Raw genomic sequence first — 23784 nt, 5'->3', positions numbered from 1 at the left:
TATGTATCTATTTATCCATCTATATCTATCTATCCATCTACCTAGATACGCACATTAAAAAAGCAAATTCCCATATTATTCTAAATGATGTTGCCATCAAAACAATATAAACAGCAAGATTTAAATGAATGAATGGAAACAAACACAGGGAGACTCAGACTGGCAGCATGCAGGTGAGCTCGTAGAAAGCACCAGAAATGGGATAGCCTACCTACATGTATTACATAAAGTAAGTTTTACAAAATATTACGACTGTCAAAGCAATTATAATAGATAGTATTTTATTTAAATTTAAGAAATTGACAAGCACTCATCAATCAACATATTAAAACATTTGTGCCATCTGTTCAATCAAGCTCACATGATGGCGCCTTAAAATAAATACTTTTAAAAAGGAAATAATACATACAGAATATATGAGATTCAAACCACACAGACAAATGAATTATCCAAATGTCCAAGAGATGAAAGGGTGTGAAAATTCCCAAAGTCAACCCTGACTCTCCAACGAGAAAAAAAAAAAAGTATAAAACATTGACGTATTTTAAAAATACAGAATCTTACAAAATGTTTAATTTTCTTACTTCTTTAAATCACTGTAAAATATCAGCTGGCATTATAATAAGAACCCAGGAATTTCCATGTATAATAAAAAGACAAGAGAATGTGCTTCTGCTTCTTTTTTTTCTTCTCCTTGTGTGTTTTTTTTACATTAGTATTCACATACATTATGAATGTACTGTATAATCAGAGACCTCCAGCTCGCTGATGGTTGTGTGATGTAGGATGAGACGGGTGTATTGCACAAGACTGCTCCCCCTCCCAGCCAGTGTAGACAGCCCAATGCGTGCTGAGCTGAAAATACACCGGTTTGACGGTTGACAGGTGCAGTCACTCTCTAGACACCAAAAAAAGGGAAACATCCGCGATCACAAAATATTTTTTCAGCCCTCTGGCCTTTGTCAATGTTAATTTCTTTGACTGTGGCTATGCATTACAATAAGCATTAAAGTTTTTAAACGTATTTCGCGAGTGTGGATATTCCCTTTTTTATTTGCATGTTTCACCACTTCACCGGTATTCCAAAATGTTAAATAGTACACCTACAAGCTCACAACACGACACGTTGTGAGCTTGTAGATTGACTATTTTTGAAATATCTTTTTAGATTTCGGAAAGTGTTCAGGGTGAAGGTGGTTACGAAGCTGCACACGTAATGAATCCAAGTCTTGTGAGTTGAGTGTGTCAAACCGTTGCACTACTCTCTAGACACCCCCATGTTTGCAGAATGACCACAACATTAGCCATGTTTCAATCAGTCCCTTAATAGCATCCATGCACAGGCTATGTGAAACAATCCACTTCACAGCCAAGAGTTCCTATTAAAACCACTGGGTTTAGAGGATATATTGTCAACAATGTTCACATTTTCTGTGTATAAAAACAACTTTGTTCCATTCAACGGTTCCTCCATTGCAAAAATGACAAAACGTCATCAAGGGGAGAGGATTTCAAGAATACAGGTTAGGTTACAGTACAAAAACGTGGTCCGAGTGGTAGCACATGAAGCATGCATGTGTTGATATAGCTCCCCAACCCTCATGCCAAGACATGTAAAAAGGCCACATGGCTTTTCCTTCACTCTTAAATGCACATGACTGTCTTGGTCTGCTCTACCAATCTAAAGACCAACAAAGGTGCTTTTCTGTTGGTGGACTCAACAACAGATGAGAACAGAACTGGCTCAAAGGATTATAGATGTGTGTTTGGTACATCAATAAGTCCCTTTACGTATTATCAAGTGGACCAAACTGCAATACACAGTTTGTGCCCACACATATCTCACCAGTAATCTCTTACCAAGGGCTTTATGTGTTTTTAAAGAATGACAGGGAGTATACTAGAAGTACATGTAAACAAAAGGCAGTTGGATTTGAGCTGAGTCTGCTAAGCTTCATTGTAATTAGATCAAGATGATTCAAATGACACTTCTTTTCCAGATTCATTTTTTGTTCCATTGTAACTTGTAAGTGCAAAGGCCTTTCCAAGCCTTGTCACTCTTCTCATTCTATCTCCATCTTTCCATTGTCTTTTATAGTACTGCAGAAACCAAAAAATATATATAACTTAAGATAAACTCTCTAGGCACTGTTGATTTCCAAGGCTTTTTGTTGCAGAATGGGGTGAAAGTAAAACAAAATAAGGAAAAAAATGACTCGGAGCGTGATGGTTCTGCAGACCAAACACATATTTTCCTCCATGGTAGATCAAAGTCCTCCAGTCCAGTCAGTCAACCCTGCCACACAGACTAGTGCCAATTGTTCTACAGAGGAGAGGGCTGTAAGAAAACAACGTTTCTTAAGGATAAGTGTGTAGATGTTTTCGAGGTTAAGTGTCAGTTCCGATCTTAAACCTCTCTTTCTCCTTCATTGTATATTTAAAAAAAGTCATACTTGTGTGACGTGAGGGCACCCACTGAGCTGCCACATGACGTCACGAGTGGAGGCCTAGACATGGCTGATTTTTGGGGCGCATGAATAAGACAAACATTAAAAGTCCATAGACTTGTTTGCCACATGACGTCATGATGTTGGAGGGGCTCAGAAAGCAAAAAAGAAAAGTAACAGGGCTTGATCAGGTGCCTTCCTTAACCCATTATCTTCTGTGGTATCTCTATGGAAGCCTTCAGGAAGATGCAGTTGTCACGGATGTAATTTCTCTTCTTGACCTCTTCGTGAGAGATGAACTTGGGGTAGCCGAAGCCCAGGGTGCTCTCGTCTAGCGAGTTGCGACTACTGCAGGGTTTCTGAAAGTTCTTCCAGTTGGGGTCAGGGTTGAAGGTCTCAGTGATGTGTTGGGGCTTGGAGAGAGACGGGTCACTCTGGTCCATGATGGAGAAAGTCACCTTGTAGGAGAAGGGCCACTCCAGCAGGTTGTCATACTCTCCAGGCAGCACGCGGATGTAAATGGACAGGTGAGAGCCCTCCCCACTGCCATTACCATTCAGAAAGGCAGACACCTGGAGCTTGTATCCATATCGGTGGGTGTAGAAGGGCGGACTGAAGAACTCGTGGTTGTTTCGCAGCTTGGCCTCCTGCAGTTTGCGGGAGTAGTCGCTAAGCTTCCAGATGAGCACTCCGTCGTGACTGACGGACAGCTCCTCCATCTCTCTCCGCAGCTCCAAGATTTCCTGCCGCTGGCGCCCAACCAGGTTACACATCATAGTCAGGTGAGCTTTGGTGGTGTCCTCCAGGTGACGACCAACCGCCAACTTAGGGCACTGCGAGAGAGAAAGAGAGTAACGTGAATACAGTATATTAAATGAGTGGGGGAAGCTATAGCACTGAATGTGCCACGCTTTACAGGTACACTGGTACACTATCACACATATCTCTATTACTTGTTAGCATGTGCAAACAAATGTTTCCCTTTTTCCTTTTTTTGAGGGGCGCTAGCCCCTCCTATGTCCAGTTTTTAGTGTGTGTAGTGTGTACACAAACATTATATTTCCATTGACAATTACTGCATGTTTTTTGTGAGGGCACTACCTACCCTAGGGGCCACGGGGAGAACATGCAAAGTTTGCAAACTACACACAGAAAGGCCTTTTTGCCAACCCCAACTAGGGTATGAGCGCTGATGACGCGGAGTAGAGAACACGCCCCCTGCTCCTACATTGGGAATCAAACCCGGGACCTTCTAGCTGTGAGCCGACAGTGCTACCTCCACCGTAATTATGAACACAGAAGTGAGGACACAAAATGTCCTGCTCGTCTGCCTCTCCCCGCCAAGTGGTGGGCTACATTCTACATTCTAACTCCAGTGTAAAAAAACTCAGACAAAGTTTTGTCACTCATTAAAGCACACCCTACAGGCACAACACTATTTTTGAGAAGAATCACAGTTTTTTTCTTGCCGAGGAGAGTTACAAATGAGATCATTTTAAAGAAGACAATTAATCCAACAGCACACAAATACAACCAACAGAGATACACAGAAAACAAGATAAGTACATCAGCAAGAAAACTACTGTGGGCAAAAACAAATAAATAAAGGAATAGACATCACAGTATATTGAATGTAAAACTCTTACTCTGTGTTTGCACCCGGCATCTTTGAAGGGGCACAGAACAAGAGCACTACCACAGTTATCCTTCACGTGGTTAGCCAGATCCTCTCTGGCAATGTTGGGTGTGCCACACTGGTTTGGACACTGGACAGGAAACCGAGGGCAGTGGTACTGATGGTTCTGTAGGGAGACAGACAGGGATTTTTTTGTATTAATTGATTGAATACTTTATTAACAGTTTGCCAAACAAAAAAGGACAGAGAGTACAGTTCTATGCAAAAGTATGCTAAAAGGATTAAACCCAAGAAGCTTGTTTCTATTGGGGTCCTGACTCCTGTGTAAAACAGTGTCCATACTGTATGTGCAATAATGAGTTAACGCATGGGCGATTTAATTACGAATCAGTTCATTGCCAAATGTAATTTAAAGATTGGAACATATAAGTGTGCGTTAACCTTTTAGTCGCATAAAAACAAGCCATATGAGACTGAAATATAATCTCTGTTCCATGAATAACCGTTCTGCCAATGGACAGGTTGTGTAAAGTTATTCTCCCAGGGGAGAACCTTGCCAGCAAAGTTACACAGCAGAATACACATATAGGGTATCTAGCACTTTCAATATCAAATGACTGCTGACAAGTTGCAATGCGGTGCCTCACGACCTGGTTCCGCCCATTTCGCTAATATATATAACTCTATGGTACCGACGCGCTGTTAGCTTGAAGGTCTGTCTGAAGTCAGTTGACATTGCGAGAGACTCGCCTGTCAAAATCAGCTGATCAACAATTACATTCATGCGGTGAGATGCATCGCAGAGCACCACGTTCACCGGTGTAACTTGTAAGCTAGGAGATCTGTGCATTTTGCAGGTGTAGTAGAACATCCACTCACATTTCACGTCATATAAGGCAACAGGAAATCTCTTACCTAGTGTGAAAAACATCATATCACACTAGGTAAGAGATTTCCTGTTGCCTTATATGACGTGAAATGTGAGTGGATGTTCTACTACACCAGGCGACACCAAGCGAATTGCTTGGGAAAGAGGCTAAATGAGATACACCTGCGATACGCACAAATTAAGCCATTACACAACCTTTGGTGAATGACACGTGAGATTGATCGTACGGATTATACACCCTCCTTTACGCACTTAATTTACACCTGGTCGTAAATCTTCCTGAATCTGGCCCATTGTATGCATGCATATTTAACATTTGGCAGTGTCGGCTAAAAAGTGTCAACTACTGTATAACTGACCTGGATTGTGTCAAAGACAAACTCCTTGCCGCAGTACTTGCAGGGCTGTGTGCGTTTAGGACACTCGGCCTGGCTGTGTTGCGACAGGAGTCGCCGCATCATCCTCGCCCCACATTTATTCTCACAGTACACACTCTCCTGAGGACAGATGCCCTGATGGTTCTGAGAGAGAGGGAAAGGGTCAAACAATCCACCATGAAACCACTGACTGCTGTTGTGAGGTATCCCTCCAAAATCAAGTAAACATTCATGTTTTCTTTCCTTTCCTTTTCTTTTTTTTTTTAAAGATTTGTTTATTGACAATGCTCACATCATCATCAGATCTCTTTACAGAATCACTTTTCTTTTTAAACAAGACAAACTGAAAAACAAAAACAATCAGCAACAGGAAACCCCAGCATTCTTTCCTTTTTTGAATATTCAACATTATAATCTTTCTTGAAATTATGGGTGCGTGACTGCGTGTGCATTAATAAATGGCTATATGCGATGAATACTGCTGCTCCACTAAAGAAATGTCTAAATGTGAAATAATTCCTTATCATTAAACAAAATAACAGCAAGATACCTGTGGCTTTATAATTATGTGTATATAACAATTAAATCTAAAACTGAGAAAGTATTGAAAATGTCCACATACAAGCTGGAGGCTTAAACCCTATACTTAGTTGATAGGGTTCCCAAGTTTTTGCTCTACATTAAACATCTTCAGAAATACAAGCTCACAATGCACCGCGTTGTGAGCTTGTAGATTCACTATTTTCGCTGAATGTTAGCACCAAAATAGAGATGCTAGAGTTCAAGTGGTTAATGAGCAGAAGACTGGATACAGAAGACAGACCACGTAGGCCAGTGAGCATAGGGTCAAGCTGGGACAAATTAAGTTGTTAGTGACTTATATATTTATAGTATCCCCACGAGAAAACCCCACACAGTATGAAAGGACAAGTAAAATCTCCTTTCCTTATGCCAACACACATGATGTTAGTGACACACTGTAGTGGGAGTGTCATAACTGGAATGGGTTTCTGAATGCAGTTCACAAAGAAAGTCTTTCATACAGGCGCAGGTATGAAAATAATGTGGCCGTGGACAAGTTGTTTACTTCAAAACCCTCCCTAGGTTCCAACAGAGAAAGAAAAATACGTGGTATTTGGTATTTACCTCATAGGCCTCGCCGGTGAACTCACTGCCACAGAACTCGCACTTGACCTTTCGCTTGGGGCAGTCATGCTGCAGGTGGTCGGGTAGGTCACGGCGTGTCAGCTTTATAGAGCAGCGATTGGGGCAGGGGATCACATTGAAGGCGCAGGTGGTAAAGTGACCCTGATAGAGAGAGAGAGAGAGATAGAAATGCCAGTTAAAACAACTTTTAGGCCACAAGATGCCACACAAAATCTACACTCTACAGCCAAGGTGAAGTCCCCAGTTTGATTCCCAGTCAGCCGGACCATTTACTGCCACTCACCTACTCTCTCCATTATACATCTATCAAATAAAGCCGTGGTTCTAAACCAGTGGTCCGGGGATCACCAGTGGTCCTGGAGGGGGTTCAGGTGGTCCCCAGCAATAAATGATGGAGAGTTGGTAACCAAATGGACCCCTATAGATCTTTAACTCTTGAGAGTGTCTACCCCTGCAGGTGCAGGTCCATTTGGTTTCATTTTACACTCTCAAGAGTTACATTATTGTTAATCATCTGGAATATTTAAGTTAATTTACAAGAAGTCTACACAATTAGAGAATGTAGAAGAAGTATTATTTTGATCAACGTTGGCCTGTTATCTCTCCTATGGTAGCCTACCACATCAATACAGCATGGAATTGTGGACTTTAGTTTTGGGTCTGAGAGGCTAAATGTCATCAAATGGTGGTCCGTGGCTCAAATGCTGAATAAACAGAGGTAATAGAGCATGCACATCCACTCTAGCACAGGTGCTGGACAAATGGCAGTACAAGAGAAACAAATAGAGTCCGCAACACTGGTAAGGAATAACTCAGCTCCACTGGTTTACTAATTCAACTTTTCGATCATTCCTGCAGAAGATCCTAGTGATCGAAACGTTGAATCAATAAACCAGTGGAGCTGAGTTATTCCTTACCAGTGTTGCTGGTAAGGATTCAGCATTTCTCAAATGCTGAATAAACAATGCGTTTGATATGAAAAGGGTTGAAAACCGAGAAACCACTGAAATATAGGCAAAAAATGCCTTACCTGGAGCTGTTTCATCTGGCCAGTCCACCGGCAGCCCTCCTCACTGTGGATGCAACGGATGGGCAGTGCTAGGATCAGCTGCTCCAGCTCTGGGTCTGGGTAGATCTGGGGAATAACAGAGGGTGGGGGGGCTTGAGTCTTCCAGTGCAATGTAACACCTTTTATTTACTAACTAATAACGGAGGGTGGGGGGACTTGAGTCTTCCAGTGCACTGTAACACCTTTTATTTACTAACTAATAACAGAGGGTGGGGGGGGGGGACTTGAGTCTTCCAGTGCACTGTAACACCTTTTATTTACTAACTAATAACAGAGGGTGGGGGGGGGGACTTGAGTCTTCCAGTGCACTGTAACACCTTTTATTTACTAACTAATAACAGAGGGTGGGGGGGGGGGGGGACTTGAGTCTTCCAGTGCACTGTAACACCTTTTATTTACTAACTAATAACAGAGGGTGGGGGGGGGGGGACTTGAGTCTTCCAGTGCACTGTAACACCTTTTATTTACTAACTAATAACAGAGGGTGGGGGGGGGGGGACTTGAGTCTTCCAGTGCACTGTAACACCTTTTATTTACTAACTAATAACAGAGGGTGGGGGGGGGGACTTGAGTCTTCCAGTGCACTGTAACACCTTTTATTTACTAACTAATAACAGAGGGTGGGGGGGGGGGGGGGACTTGAGTCTTCCAGTGCACTGTAACACCTTTTATTTACTAACTAATAACAGAGGGTGGGGGGGGGGACTTGAGTCTTCCAGTGCACTGTAACACCTTTTATTTACTAACTAATAACAGAGGGTGGGGGGGGGGGGGGGGGGGGACTTGAGTCTTCCAGTGCACTGTAACACCTTTTATTTACTAACTAATAACAGAGGGTGGGGGGGGGGGGGGGGACTTGAGTCTTCCAGTGCACTGTAACACCTTTTATTTACTAATCACATGAACTTAATGTTCACAACGTAATTTGTCATAATAGGCAAACATTCAGCAAAACATAGGAGAACATTTGGGTTGCAACAGGATGTAGGTCTGTGATTTATTTTTCATTGAAGATGATTTCTGTACTTTGTTCATTTCAGTGAAATGTAATGCACAGAGGACATTCTGGATATTTGTCATACAGTAGTTATGAGATTATGTTTGAAAATGAATCAGTTCAAGCATATGTGGGGAGAATGCAAGTGAAGAAACAAAGAGATATAGTACTGTATATATGATGAGGCATGAAATTATCTCGCTACATTACACTACGCTGTTACATCTCTGCATGCATCTAGGGCTGTCATTTTACTTTTATTGTGTGATCTTTTTATTGTGGTATTGACATTGAACATTGGAACATTTCTGTTTGCCTTTTAGGCATTGTAAACAAATATTGCTCTCAGGGTAGAGAATGACAAATAATTTAAATAGCATATACAAATAAATACTCAAAACTTAGGACAAAGGAAAAATAACAAAACTGAACTAGGCTATGCCCATGAAATGGGCCCTAGCAGCTCTCTCACCGGGCTGTCAGCATGTTGCCTGCCCGAGAATAACTGACTAGTGACTAGCTCTGCCTGCAGTCTCCCTTTTATAGGCGAGGATCCTACCACCCACAGAGAAGCAATTACATCTACACAGCTTATCTACAAGCTCACAGATATCAGCTGAACATGAATAAATAACCCAATAAATAGATGTTCTATTTTAGACTAAACATAATTTGGGTTTTGCATTCATTTCCCCAGATAATAGAAATACTTTGCTCATCGACATTGTGAAACACCCCTACAGTACTTGGCACCTTCCCCCCCCCCACCCCCTTGAGCTGAATGGCTGAGCCCTGCTCTGGTTCAGCAGCTCAGATTCAGACAGAGGAGTGCCAGCAGCCCAGCACTGGAGAGGCCATACAAGTGACAAACACTGAGCTAACCACAGGTTACAATAAACTGAATGTTTTCCCTGCAAGTCTGTGTGTATCATTTCATTTGTACATCATTATGAAACCTGAATATGTTGTGAATAAATTGTGAATGCATTCATCAACAGTATTGACATTATATCATGATTGACACAGTCTGTGTGGTGTGTGCGTGCGTGCAATGTCCAGTGTGTGTGTGTGTGTGTGTGTGTGTGTGTGTGTGTGTGTGTGTGTGTGTGTGTGTGTGTGTAGGGCACGGGCTGCCCCGTGACAATGATTATGCAAAATAATTGCAATTATCTAAAATAATTGCGATTAGGTGAAAATATATAATAACTGTGAAAGGCCTACGCATCTCCATCTCCCACACTGGCACAAAAAGGACAAAAAAGTGAATTCTAAAATAATCTAAAACAACCCCCTAACAAATATCGGGAAATCTGTGTGCACCTCATCTGTGTGCACGACTGCACTGACATGCTTTCTACAGAGAGAGTATATGCAGAATTCATTTGGAAGCCATTACCATCAAAGTTAATATTCAGAAAAATCTGATGCAGAGCACATCCGCCATCTCTCTACAGGGGTTCGTTAAACTCAACGGGTGGCTGTGTCAGATTGAATGCAAGCATTACGGCACCATTTTAACTGGTTAATGTTAATTATAAATCACATTCATTATGCTGTGATGGCCAGTTCTTGCAATCGTCGGCAGTAAAGCAGAGAAATGTCCTCACAGATATTTCTACTAAAACAGAGATGCAGTGGCACAGGGTTGTACTTCAGCTTGCAGGCTGTGAATACTGTGCAGCAAAATACATCAAAACTGAAGCAGATAGTAGATTATGCTGCCGTAATCACATGTTCTGAGCTGGCGCCAAATCCTCTAAAATAAACCGTAACAGTATTTCATTGTTCCAGTCTCTGAATGTGCAGGGGACTACAATAACGACCTTTTAATAACTTTAGACCCAGGCGTATCAGGGGAGTAAGCCCTCCAACTTGGTTTCACTCTATTTGCTATTTTGCCATCGTTGGCGGTCATCTCACCACGCCGCGTCTCTAATAACACGACAAACACATTCCTGCTGAAATGCCAGTATCACTCTCAGCAAGGCCACGCTCGTGCTGGGAGTGGGCGTGCATTATCTGAGCGAGTTCTTTGCGCGGGAAGTGCATTATCTGAGCAAGTTCATTGACGGGATGCTAAGGACAGAGTGTAATGAGCGTTACTACAACCCAGAGACAAGACCACCGGCATGCGGTAATTTACAGGTCGACTGGGAGCCTGTAAAGGCCTTGGTAAATAACAATGTCTGACAGGTGTGCGCTAAGCTCATCCACCCTGTGGGGAGTCCGGTTCTTCCAGTGCCATTCACTGCTCCCAGCCCAGTGCAGTACAGCACAGCACATCACGACAGAGAGCGTATTAGCCAGCACTGCTGACCGGGCATGCTGCTGCCTGGGGTTAAAAAATCTATACCGTTACAAATCTATACTTTATTAACACCGTTTTCATAGAGAGAGGAATTTCATACAGTACAGATTGGGAATAGTTTCAAAATCAGTCAGTGCCCAAGCATTGCAGAAACAGAGATGATAATGTTCTGTCCATTGCGTCTTTGACAGCTTTCACTGAACTCAAGACAATCTCATACAAAGTGCAGAATGAATCCTTTATCCGCATTGCACATTCTTCAGTGAGGAAACCGTGTTAGAGAGTTTTCACTCTCTAACACGGTTTCCTCACTTTGACTCGCACTCTTATATAGATGGTTTGTTACACCCCCTCCCCCTCTGTATTAAAGCAATTTCTACAAATTATCTTCTCAATTTCTACCCTGACATCCAGAAATTGTAAAAAAAAAAAAAAAAGAAGAAAAAAAAAAGAAAGAAACTGCTTTTGAGAATGTAGATCAGCAATTTTCTCTATTTTCAAAGAATTATGAAAGAAAGAAAAAAAAAATCTAAGTCCTTGGACAATTAATTAATTAACATTATTGTCACCTACTGTATATTACAGTATAGGGCTTAAGTGGGTTAATGTTTGAAAATGCAAATGCTAATCATTTTCCACACTATAGTTCAGCTGACAGTGAGCAGCAACTGTACCTTGGCATAGTCCAGAGGCAGCTGGTCTTCTGGACACTTGAAGACACCCTCACTGAAACAAAAGAAAAGAGGAAAGCATTAGTTAGCACCACGACTGCTGCCACTGCCAGCACGAGCGTTAAACCGCCCTACATTTTTTAATAGGCGCAAGATGCAATTATTTAGAATTCATTTTGACTGATGTCTGATGACATCTGTGTTAAAGTGAATCTTTGCGGCTGCCTGTAATGACACACGCACGCGCACACGCACACGCACACACACACACACACACACACACACACACACACACACACACACACACACACACACACACACACACACACACACACACACACACACACACACACACACACATACACACACACTTCCAATGGGAACTTAATTTTTGCCCTTTGTGTTGGTAGGGTGAGAGACCACTGCTTCCTGCTTCTCTTTTGAAGAATTAAGCAGGAAACACTTCATTGTATGCAGTCAGTGCTCTCCAGGAAATACAGATGTCTGATTGACTAGCGTGATGAGTGAGACTGTTGGCGCCTGAGAATGAAATCTGGTTTCACATCATGCAAACAACCATTTCTACTACAGCATCTCAGAAGGACAGTCACTCACTGGCCTGATTTAGTCGTTTAAGAAAAGGACCAGACGAGACAGTGAACCATTAGGGAAGTCCTCTGGGTAATACAGTGTGTCCCCAGCCCGATGACATCATGAAATATTCACAGATGATGGTAAAAAAAATGGAGGTGAAGCTGGAGTTAATGGGTGGAGCCCCACCATGCTACTGTATGACATCACCACCTTGCCAGACAAAGACACATGGAAGAAAAAAAGGGCCATGTTGGTGGCTGGCTATTGGCTAATCCACTGAGATGCCTTAACGAGTCGTTATCAGATGAATGAGATACTGTACTGTGTTTTTCAAGATAGTGCTACAAAGTCACAGGTCAGTGGGCTTGAACGAAACTATTGTGCAAAAGAGATAAATAGATTAACTTTAACGAGGAGATGTCAGGACCCCTGGCCATTCCCCCAATTACATTTAAACCAATTAATGGATAACAACCAGCCTGGGACAAAGCAGCAGTCTCCCTATACTGGAGAGATTTGGTTGGCTGCAGGCATTGTCATCTGACCGACAACCCCATGTGACAGGACACATGAGCATGCGTGTGCACTTTGGCCTGACACTGCTGCTTTGAAATCAGTGGGGGGATGGGGAGAAGGCTTGTGAGGAGAAGGAGGTTGATGAGGGGGAGCAGGCATTAGGCAGTGCTGCAAGAGAGGTTAATGCACGACGAGACAGCAGTAACTCTTGTCCATTAGGGTCACTGTGTCAGCATGGAGCTGGAGAGTGGAGACCAATTAACAAGCCATACTGGACTATAAAATAGGGTCAATCGATTAGGAACTAGGAGGGCCCTGCCAGCAAAGCATCTTCTACTACTGTATGTAGTGTGAAATTTACTAAGCCGTCATTATGGACTCATCCGTTCGATCATGGTAATATAAGTCAGGAATGGTTTCACAGCTGTGGCCTGTGTGTAGGTGCAGAGACCATGGCTTGTCCCACAAGCACCCTGAAATGAAATGGGAAGTGACAGACTCTCATTTCTAGACCGGGGGGAGATGTAAACAGTGGATGTGTACAGCAGCCCCATGCAGTGCGTGAGTGACTAATTCCCGTGCCAGGCCCGCCCCTCAGCTCCTCTGGCCACGACCACGCGACAGACAGTATCAAATATGACTGACTGACTATCGTAAACGATACAGAAACACCTCCCCAACAATATCACAGAGACAGTTTGTTTATTTTTGGACCACAATTCTTATATTAGACGATTTAAGATGACCCCATCCCTATGTTATTCTCCATAGAGTCTAGAGAAAAGCTTCCGCGAAAACAGGGGATGAGTGAGTACTACTATACTAGTATTAGTAGAACGCTTTACAAACACATCAACCAGCACTGGACCTATATCTATATTATTATTATTATCATCATCATCATCTATATTATTGTTGTGCCGCTTCAGCGTTTTCTCGCAGCTCGTGCTGTCATCCTGTCGAGAACGAGGAGGCGGGTGGGCGTGGGGGAGGGGCGGGGGGGATTGCACGGCAACTGGTACGAGAAATAGTCACTCGCATCCAGTCCTGGCCGCTTATCTGATGCACAGAGAGGCAGACAGGCGAAAAGAGCCTAGTCACAGTGTCAGGATAATTCCCTCCCTGGTCACAGAAAAAGTCCTACACCAACACATTCATGTTTGACTCAGTGATTAATACAACTTGACTCTCCAGGGCCACTTGGTTTCTAGCAGAGCTTATTTCCTCTTTATGAAAGTGAATTAAGTACAATGTGGAGACATAACAATATCTTCTATTCCATTTAATCCATCTTCCCGCCCTCCAATTGATCATTGTATCTGAGGGTTTTAAAATGAATACAAAATGATCACATTTTAACTCGAGGCCCACCACACTAGAATCACAAACATTACTATCACATTGTGGAAGCTTACAGTACGGACACTCACACTGTCTAGCAGCCTCACAAATAGCCTCATCAACAACAACACTTAACATCCTTTTTATGATCTTGTCCAGTAGGTTTATGACACTACATGGAGAACAGATACTCATTCGGCCCGGTTTCTCAGTGACGTTCCAGGGTTAAAAACCGATAAATGTGTATTCTAATCACATGTATGTTGACATAACAATAGAACAGCTAAGTGCTATATAAGTGCATGATAACATACTTAATATAATCACCACATTAAAATTTCATTGTCAGTGCCTTCCCCCATACTGTGAGAGAACAGAGCAGCATGCTCTACAGCTGTCCTAGTGTATTGCTGATCAGCAAGAGATCCTGGTCTGAGGAGGCCCCAAACCTTGGCTAATTAGAATAGTACATACTATAGATCCTGGTCTGAGGAGGCCCCAAACCTTGGCTAATTATCCAAAATCATCCGACATTCACACATTCAGACATGGGTTACGATCAGACTGTCTAAATTGTAACACAACAAAAGCTGTCGCCTGCAATTTCCTGCAATACACATCCAAGTGCATGTGGCGAGTACAGTAGTGAGAGAACTTCATTGTTCTCTTGAACCCTCTAGACTAGAGCCCCTCTCTGCCTATCCTTTAATTGCCCCCCCCCTCTTCACCAACAAATCTTCGTTCAAGCCCTGGGCACAGATTAAGCAGACATCCATTCACCCTGTGATACTGACGAGAACAGCCGTCACAGCACGCTCTGTCACCTCGCATACGACTCCTGACAGGAAGACTGCGAGAGAGGGACAAATCAAATCTCCCAGGTTTAATCTTGTGGGTGTAACGTGAAACGTAGTACAGCCAAACAGCCTTTCTAGCTACAACAAGGTATTTTCAGAGACCTCACTATACTTCATAGTATGCCGGTGTTGTTTGCCACAAAAACAAATTTTCAACTACAAATTGTGATGAAACAGCGAGCAACACTTGTATGACTAAGTATAAATTAGGTTAAGGCCGGAGGGTAACCTTGAAACCTGCTCCATGCTAAGCAGCGCAGAGAGAGAGAGAGACTCACAAACAAACCCTGTGTTTACAATTGTAGCGGGCAGGGTTGTGGAGGCACACTAAACAAACAAAAATCAAAAGCACGAAGGCTTTTGGCGCACAGAAAGTCTGTGACACATTAACTCTGTAAACAGACCTCTGCGATCACAGCCAGAGGAAGGACTTTCTCATGGAGTGAGATAGTATCGGCAGCCTTGCCTTGGTCGCCTGCTACGTTTTTGCTTATCTGCTCCTAGAGCTTATCATGAGGTATTGAGGTTTATGTTGGTCTTCATGCAAACCCCCTTTTCTTTTCAAGCAAAAGAGCTGGATTACCACTTAAACACAAGCACAACCTTAAATGTCACAGTATAGGCTTCCATGGCCTCCTGTCGCCTAACTGATCTCAAGTATCTGTTTCTACTTCCAGGAAGTTGGGAGGGAGCAGGAATTTTGTTTAATCTTAGCTGTAGTTATAACCCCCCCCCCCCCCCCCCCCCATATCCAGGTGAGACTGTGTGCAGTCATTCATTTTTTACTCCAAGGCCAACACTTAGTACTGTAATGAAGGAGTAGTGACACATTATTGTGTATAGCACATGACCTCTACAATAACTAACAATTCATGTCTATGATGGCATGTACTGTTGTGTGCAGTTAACAGTGCATGTGGTCGGTGATGATGAAAATAGCAGGTAATCCCAAGCATTGCAGTTACCACAAAAGTGCCTGTTATTGGATTAAGAGTGGACTGCCTGCAACTATATTTCACACGGTTAGAAACAGGACAGGTTCTTCAACACATACTGTAGATGTTCTTTATGACGAGACCTCCCAGGCAATCTAGTCTATGATGATTTACTGTGAGCTGCATATAGAGCGAGCTATCCATCACATGCAAACAAAAGAAAATGGCATGTCTTCTTTGAGGGTACAGGTTTAATGTTTGTTTTTAGTTCAATGCTTGTTTTAATGTTGCTTGTTGCAATGAAGGGAATTTTTTACATCATCTTGTCCCTAACACAAACATAAAATGCCATTAACAATAAAGAGTTTGTTTTGTCACTGTTTGTTTTACATTACCATTACCATCACCTATATCATAGCAACATGAGTTAGACTTTAATATATTAGCGCCCCTCACTTCACACAGGTGTGATATTTTAAAAGTAGGATAACTACTACTTTACAGTAGTACAATTGTGACTAAGTACGCTAAGAATATCAGCCAACGACGAGCAAACTGCCATTTATTTAAGACGTTCGACTGACTCAATGGAGGTTTATTCAGTTCCTATAAATTAACGTGGACACAGCTTTCAGAGTGTGTGAATAGAATCTCTGATGGAAAATCTGTTGAGAGGGGTGGTGGGTAGGTAGTGAACAGAGCAGTCAGTCCTTCTCGTGAATAGCAGAGAAATACCCTAATGTAAGTATCCTGTGCTGACTGAGGCATCCTCTCTGCTCTAAATGAGGTCAGAGTGAAGTGGCAGACAGACAGTGTGGGTGGTGTTTCTACCTGTGCAAGCCGATACGCCACAGGGACAGAGCTCCTTTCCCCCTCCATCGACTTGGCTTTAAGCCGGCATGTAGCCCTGCCCTCTCTCGGTTGTCCCAAAAGGGAGGAGCAACTTCTACTTTTGCTGTGTTTGATGTCATACTGGTGGATCAACTTCTCTCTAACCACAGGAACCCTAGTCTCCCTGTTCCGGCAAGGCATATCATAATAGTATACGCAAACAATCTGCAAAAATAGCAGACTGGTTATTTTCGGTCAAAGACATTTGGTGTAGAGGAAAAAAAGAGATGGACCAATACAGACCTTGGGGATGCTTTAATGAATTGAATATAGTAATATAGTATTCTTGTGTGAGATTTAATTCCAATGAGATTAGGATTTTACTGTGCATGTTATGCTTCGCCAAGGATTATGTCGTGAATAAGTCTTCTGACCTTTGTGATGACATTCTCTTTGACATTCTCAGTTTAACTTCAGAGCCCGTTTAACTTCAGAGCCCGAGTTTAACTTCAGAGCCCGTAGATTGGCTATTTTCAGCTAATAGATTTGTTGTAGAGGCAGAGGGGAACAAAGATGAGGGGGGAAGTAAGGACTCAAGTCAACAAAATATATAGGGTAAAGTACGGTAAATGCATTTACACAGCTGATGAAACCCAGTAACTGAGCAACTGAGCTTGATAAATCAGACCCGATGTGCATGCTTGTCCAGAATATGCCACCTGTAAAATCCAATTTGACTTCCTCTGCTTACATCGTTGGTGACAAAGGACCAGTGGCAGCCACTTAATGTGACGTGACAACATCTGACAATCTGAAAGGCAATGTCATTAAGAGAAAGAAACAAGCTACAACTGACTAAATGCCACACAAACACTAAATGAAATAATTCTGAAATGGATTTTATAGTACATACTATACTGTAGCAGGTAGAGAGGTACTATATAAACCGAGGTATTGTTCCTGTGGTACTCAGGTACAAAACAGGAGAAAATGATGCAAGTGTAGGAAAGAGACCGATACAAAGGACTGTTTGCACTGTGTGGGTAGATGTCTGGCACCATTTCTCTGGCTTCTTCTCTTGCTCTCCATGTCACAAATGCACTGAGGGAGCTGATGGGCATGATACTAAAATAGGCAAAGATGAAAAAATAGCAGAGCTTATAGAAGCAGAACTATAGCCTATCAGCCATGTCCAACAAACAAACAAGCCAGGTGGCTGGTCTGTTTTCATTTTTAAATGGATTTAAGACAGAGTCTAAATCCTAGTTAATGTAATACATATCCTAGTTAATGTATAAATTCCACTCTGAGATTGACCAAATGTGTTACCACATGGCCTTATGCCATAATAGTCCATTTCCATACTCTGAGTTACAAATGGTTAAACACTGAGGATTTGACTGCATAGTCCCAGTTTATGAAATCAGCAAAAAAAGAAAACAAGCCTTTATTGAGATAATTCAAAGTTATAATATGTTGAAAAGTTAACAATATAGCCTTTATTTCCCCCCAACTGTAATTTTTGTTTTGATACAGAAACACTTGCCATATTATAGTAATAATGCTTGGAAGGCCCCAAGTACTTTTTTAATGTATTCGCCACTGTTACCAAGCTTTCTTCAGCCCCATGTGCACAGTGCTATATATGGAGCATCTTCTGTTGTGAGAAGATCCATGGGAGACAAGCAAGCAAACCAAACTGTCACCAGAATCCTCACAATGCCAGGGGTACAGCTAATATGCAAGCATTCTGTACTGCCATGTTAGCAAACAGCATGTGACTCCACAAAGAAAGGAAGCCGGCATCTGCCAGGACAGAACCAAGCCACAAAAACAGGTAAGACAAGATAATGGATGGATGGATGAATGAATGGATACATGGAGGGAGGGAGAGGTGCAGCCATCTGCACAGTCAGAGAATCCATCCTACAGTATGTGTAAGGAACGGATATGGGGGGGGCAAACCAAACACAAGCACAACATGCTTAGTCTACTAGAAAGTCATTGTTTTGTGTCTGAATTTCTTCCCAATCCCAACCTAATGGACAGTGTTTCAGTGTTGGACAGAGTTTAAATAATTTCCCGTGTTTTGGGAAGGATTCGTTAAAACTAAGGTGCGTATTCACCTTTGTACAACTACACTTCCACTCAACTCAAATAAATGAACAAATGTAATTTGCATTTTCATGTCCTGCTTTTCTCTGCCTGTTTTCATCCTCAGATTACAGTATATACTGCATGGACGAGGTGCAGGAAAATCCATTCAATTTCATTAACTCCCTGCTGATCTGGTCACAGACTGGGAGCTGAGAGAGAAGTCCTATCAATTCTAGCAGGAGCTGAGCGCTGCATCCTAAGCCACTCAGCAGAAATGTCACACAGGCAGCAGCAGAGACCATAAACATTGTATGCACACATGCGTTACTAGGCACTTCAGAGAATACAAAGTGAAACCCCACCCAGAATTGAGGTTTTGCTGGGGGCTTGAAAAGAGATGGTAATGTTTGATCTGGTTATGGGGCAGTTGTGCAGGGGTGGGGGCTAGCAAGGCCACTCATAAAATCCAATGAAACTCCCATGGTTTAACGTGTCACACATGTGAGAAGGATCTCTGAACTTCTGAAGAAGTGCTAAAAACTACTGGCAAGGTGTGACAGTGTCACACTGTATACGTATGTTTGAAAGCACGCTGGCACTCGAAAGAACGTGACAATTCTGGTCTCGAGAAACTGAATTCAATTGAGATGTGCTATAACATTTCTGAGACATGGGCGAATTTCAGTCGTCTTTAATTACAGATTGTTGATCTAATTTTAGCTAGGCTGCAGATGTCTGCTAAAAGGACGATGTGCAGCGATGACGCCTGGCTTTGAAGGGCTGTGGTACTGCCACACTAATCCTGTGGAATGCATACAGTCAGTGGACAGGGGGCCTTTGAGAGTGCCAAGGCGTTGACTAGCCCATTAAAAGGAGTACCCATCTTTGCCCGTCAGCCGGCTGTACACACATGAAGTGTGAGACATGACACTGGAGACAACCATGTCACTTTCCTTCAAACTGTGTTAAAGAGGATGAGTGATTGGATGGAAGAGAGGCACAGCATGAAGCCGCAACAGAGTGGAAGCAGTGGAAGTGTGTATCAGACAGTACATACAGCCTCTATTAAACCACTGTATAGGATAAGACTTCTGTATAGATCATTTCAGTCACGCCGTGCTGCCTTTGATATGATGTCTGTCTCTGGCAGACTTATTCTTCCTTTTGCAGTCTGTTCTTTTTTTGTTCGAGCACCCGTTGAATTAACCCGGGATGTGCGTGCACCTCCTGACCACTTTGTCTCTGGCATTTGCCATAAAACATTACACAGAATTTAGACTACAGGTTTGGCTTGAAAACTAGAGCATCTTATGATATTTTCATAATTCTTCTTGATTCAAATATCATGATATTGTCAAGATAGTGTCAAAACCTGATTATATTTTAAGCTATTTTAAGCATCACTAGCTCTCGACTAATCTCTGGTATTCTTCTTGGCCAGGATGTCTGACAGATGGGGCCAAAGCAGGTTAATGCTAAGCTAGAGATGAGACAAATTTAAATAGAGCTACTCCATCGGCAGATAAAGGGTTAGGTTCTTAGAGCACTCTCTTTGATCAGTTAAGATACTGAGAGGAATCAATGCCTTGTATAATACACATACTGTATGTGAGCAAGCTCCACAGTGACATGGAGAGTAAATAAAGACGGAAATAGACCGAGAAATAAAATCGGCTCTAAAATTAGAGCATTATTATTATTATAAATATATATTTATAATTATTATAATAAAGTTAATAAAGTTAATAATAAAATTAATTATTTTACTGCATGATGATTACCTCAAGCATGGCATCTGAAGTGAGTAATGTAATCTGTTTGTGCCAGAGGCAAGGAGAGAACTGAAGCCTGAAGGTGCTCTTTGAGAAAATAAAGTACTTCAAACTCTGCTATAAGAGGAAACACATCAGTCAGAAAACAATCAAAGCATAAAGGTTTGCACTGTGGTTCTCTAGGATTATCAGAAACATTTCACTGGAAAGTGTGACATATTGCCTGAAAGGAAAGATGAGTCCCGATTCCTGAAATTTCTACTCACTCAATTTCAGTGGTCTCGTATGGAGGATGTTCCTTGGGCACACCAGTGGAGCAACAATAAGGCATTAATGTGTGTGTGTGTGTGTGTGTGTGTGTGTGTGTGTGTGTGTGTGTGTGTGTGTGTGTGTGTGTGTGTGTGTGTGTGTGTGTGTGTGTGCGTGTGCGTGCGTACGCGGCACCCTCTCCATAGTGTGGATGATATGACTAGCTGGGCTATTTCCTTGGAACTGATTGAAATATAAGGAAATAATGCCAACGGTAACAGCACTATGGGAGGTCCATATTATCAGCAGTAATCCGAGGATTCTGTGAAGGCAGATTATTTCACCACCTCCACAGTCCACACCGCCTCTAGTCTCCACTCCAGTCCACTCTGGTTAATGACAGCAGGTTGGCTGTTCAGATAATCCCTCCAACCGATAATGTCTTATGGAAAACTGATATTTTAATAAGCCTGCATCTGCTTCCAGTAAACACAAGAGTAACAATTGCAAATGTGTGACATACAATTAATTGCTTATAATATTGTTATTGATTTTGTTGAATTGAATTGTGTGTCACACAGTTGTAAACAACAGAACATTAATTAAGTGCTTTAATACAATTGGATTTATTATTTATATGAATAATCCACTTTAAGATGTCCAGTTATTCCATAAATGTGAAATGCTTTCACTGTGTAAAGGTGGAGTATTTTATGGTATTTGTTTTAGCAACGGATAGCCTTTCTGGTTCCCCCTTTATAGTCCACTACTACAATAATGCAAAACTGATGGTAGTGCTGAAAAGATAAGCTCTATATGATCCGTTTTCTTTGACCCTTAAGTCATAAACGTAATATCTCAACAGCATGCTCTAGTAGTACTCCATGTGCAGTAAAAGTGTGCGTGAGTGTTAAGTTTAATCAAAAGGATCAAATGGACCTCATGGGTCCATGCGTTTCCTTTTGTACACCGTCAAGAGTTACATTCACACTCAGCATTTTACAGTTTGTGACTCCTGAGGTGAGTAGGTGTAGAGATATGGGTACAACTGTGTCAACCTGTGTAATGTGTGGGAGACTCACTGTAGGCCTTATTTCAATCCACAGGAACACAATTGAAATAAAAACACAAAAGCGTGAGGCCCTCTGTGGCACATCCGTTAATTAATAAGTACCTTCGACACAACAGATTTCACTTTGTTCACTTTGATATACCTTGAAAGTGATTGGATGATAAGCCGGAACTACTGCGTTGTGCGTCTGTCTGAACTTTGCCAGAGAACATGCGAGGGCGTGGTGAAATGAAGAGGTGGAACGAGAATTATGATTTGATTCTGCAGAGCCTCCCATGTCAAAACGTGTGACCTGCCTTAGCATGAATCACCAGTTAGCGCAGTGCAGTGCAAGAAGGATCCTAATGCCATGAGTCACAGCAGGCTTGCTGTCAAGTAGAAAACTATGCAAACTTTTCCCTCAAAACTCTTGCACTAAAGGCTGCTTACTAAAAGGTGTTCAAACAGGTAATTTATTCTTGACACATGTGAGACACCTTACAGCGACAAGCAAAACAGCATTACATAGATCTCTCCTTCCTGTGTTTTTACTGAACAGGCAGAGGAAATGCTCCATCAGAGCTGTTTCAGGTCAATGAGGTGTGTGCATCACAGCAGTGACAATTTTAGGCCCTGTGCTTTTGTGTCCATGGTAACTGTGAGGGAAGGTGAGCTTCTTTGTGTGAAAGAGAGGGAACAGTTTTCATACAGCATGCTAAGGAGAAGCCTGCAGAAGCATACACAACACACACAAACAACCAACTCTAACTGCTCATATTACCAGTTACTTAGTTATCTGCAGGCAATAGGTATGCTTTTTTCCAATCAATCAATATATATACAGTACTGTAGCAGATATAGGTAAAACAATCATTGACATAGAATACTTGGCTTTATTAGCTCTCAGACTTTTCCTTAAAGCATGCTAGCTCTCAGCTGTAGCATGCTTAGTTAGTTGTCCATTTCTCTCTTTCTTTGTTTAGTGAGGAAGGGTGGTGACGTCAAACTGCCTCCTTTGTCTCAATATGCCTCGGCTGCATTGCTCCTCTATGTATTCTATTACCTCTGTTGTTGAGAGCAACAGTGAGGTTAATGACAGGATATATTATCAGTTAGTAAAAGAGTAGTGTTTGGTTCAAAGAGATGACATAATCATATGTATATGCCACCCATCTCTTATAGTATATAAAATGGTTCACTGACTAGGACATTATCCTGCTATTTGTTCTTTATTTCCTGCCAATCATATTCACTCTCTCTGGTATACACAGTACTAAGATGACCTACTCAATGCAATGTCAAGATGTGGTCTAACAGACAGATGCTTTACAGTAGACTGTCATTGCCCGGCTGTCATTAAGCGATCATCTGTACCATATCATTCCAATCTCTGTTTGTTCAGCATGCAGTTGCTGCATGACCTGTAAATCAGATGACAGTCACAGCTTAAATAGTACACTCTCTTATTCACAAGTAAGGATGTCACCCACTGGTCAATGTGCCATCACAATCAACCACTCGCAAGACACTTCTGGGGACGAGATTGTGGATGAATGAGTAGACCCAGCCTGCAGCACAAACAATCCCTCATCCTCATTCTGAACAAGCCGATTGAGTGATGCATCTGGACATGCAAGTGATGAAGTGACTTCCTCTCCGTTGCTCTTTCATGGCATCAATAGATTGTCTATGCACAGAGAGGAAGGGCAGGGGTGGGGGGCGTTGTGCATTGTGCTATGTTGACATATCTGAAAATGAGCTGTGAGAGAGATTCCAAGACACCACACAGGGGGCCTGTAGTGGACTTGAGTCATTGAGCTGTGTGGTTAGAGGTCCACCACAGTAAACAGACCAGAGCTGATGAGAGGACGGTATAAGATTCTAAGGATTGGCAGGAAGGAAGCCATCACATTTCACTGGCTAGACCAGGAAGGGACGGAAGAGCTGTGGGGGTGAATGGGCATTGACCGTAACATTGAT

General features: G+C 42.3%; 1 protein-coding gene across 1 annotated transcript in view; it reads right to left on the bottom strand.

Annotated features, from left to right (window-relative positions):
- Positions 1-260: 260 nt before the first annotated feature.
- traf4a (tnf receptor-associated factor 4a) overlaps positions 261-23784 on the bottom strand; it is a 32097-nt gene continuing 8573 nt past the window's right edge. Inside the window, exons 2-7 of the mRNA XM_080772198.1 lie at positions 11565-11616; positions 7547-7651; positions 6496-6657; positions 5332-5493; positions 4094-4249; positions 261-3280 (exon numbers count right to left, since the gene is read on the bottom strand). Coding sequence (XP_080628324.1) covers positions 2648-3280; positions 4094-4249; positions 5332-5493; positions 6496-6657; positions 7547-7651; positions 11565-11616 — 1270 coding nt within the window. The 3' untranslated portion in view covers positions 261-2647. The remainder of the gene's footprint in view (positions 3281-4093; positions 4250-5331; positions 5494-6495; positions 6658-7546; positions 7652-11564; positions 11617-23784) is intronic.

This window comes from Protomyctophum bolini, assembly GCF_963924005.1.
Source record: "Protomyctophum bolini genome assembly, chromosome: 9".
In the NCBI taxonomy this organism is placed as follows: domain Eukaryota; kingdom Metazoa; phylum Chordata; class Actinopteri; order Myctophiformes; family Myctophidae; genus Protomyctophum; species Protomyctophum bolini.
Note: the sequence above shows the minus strand (reverse complement) of the source record. Positions and strands in the feature narration are given on the sequence as shown.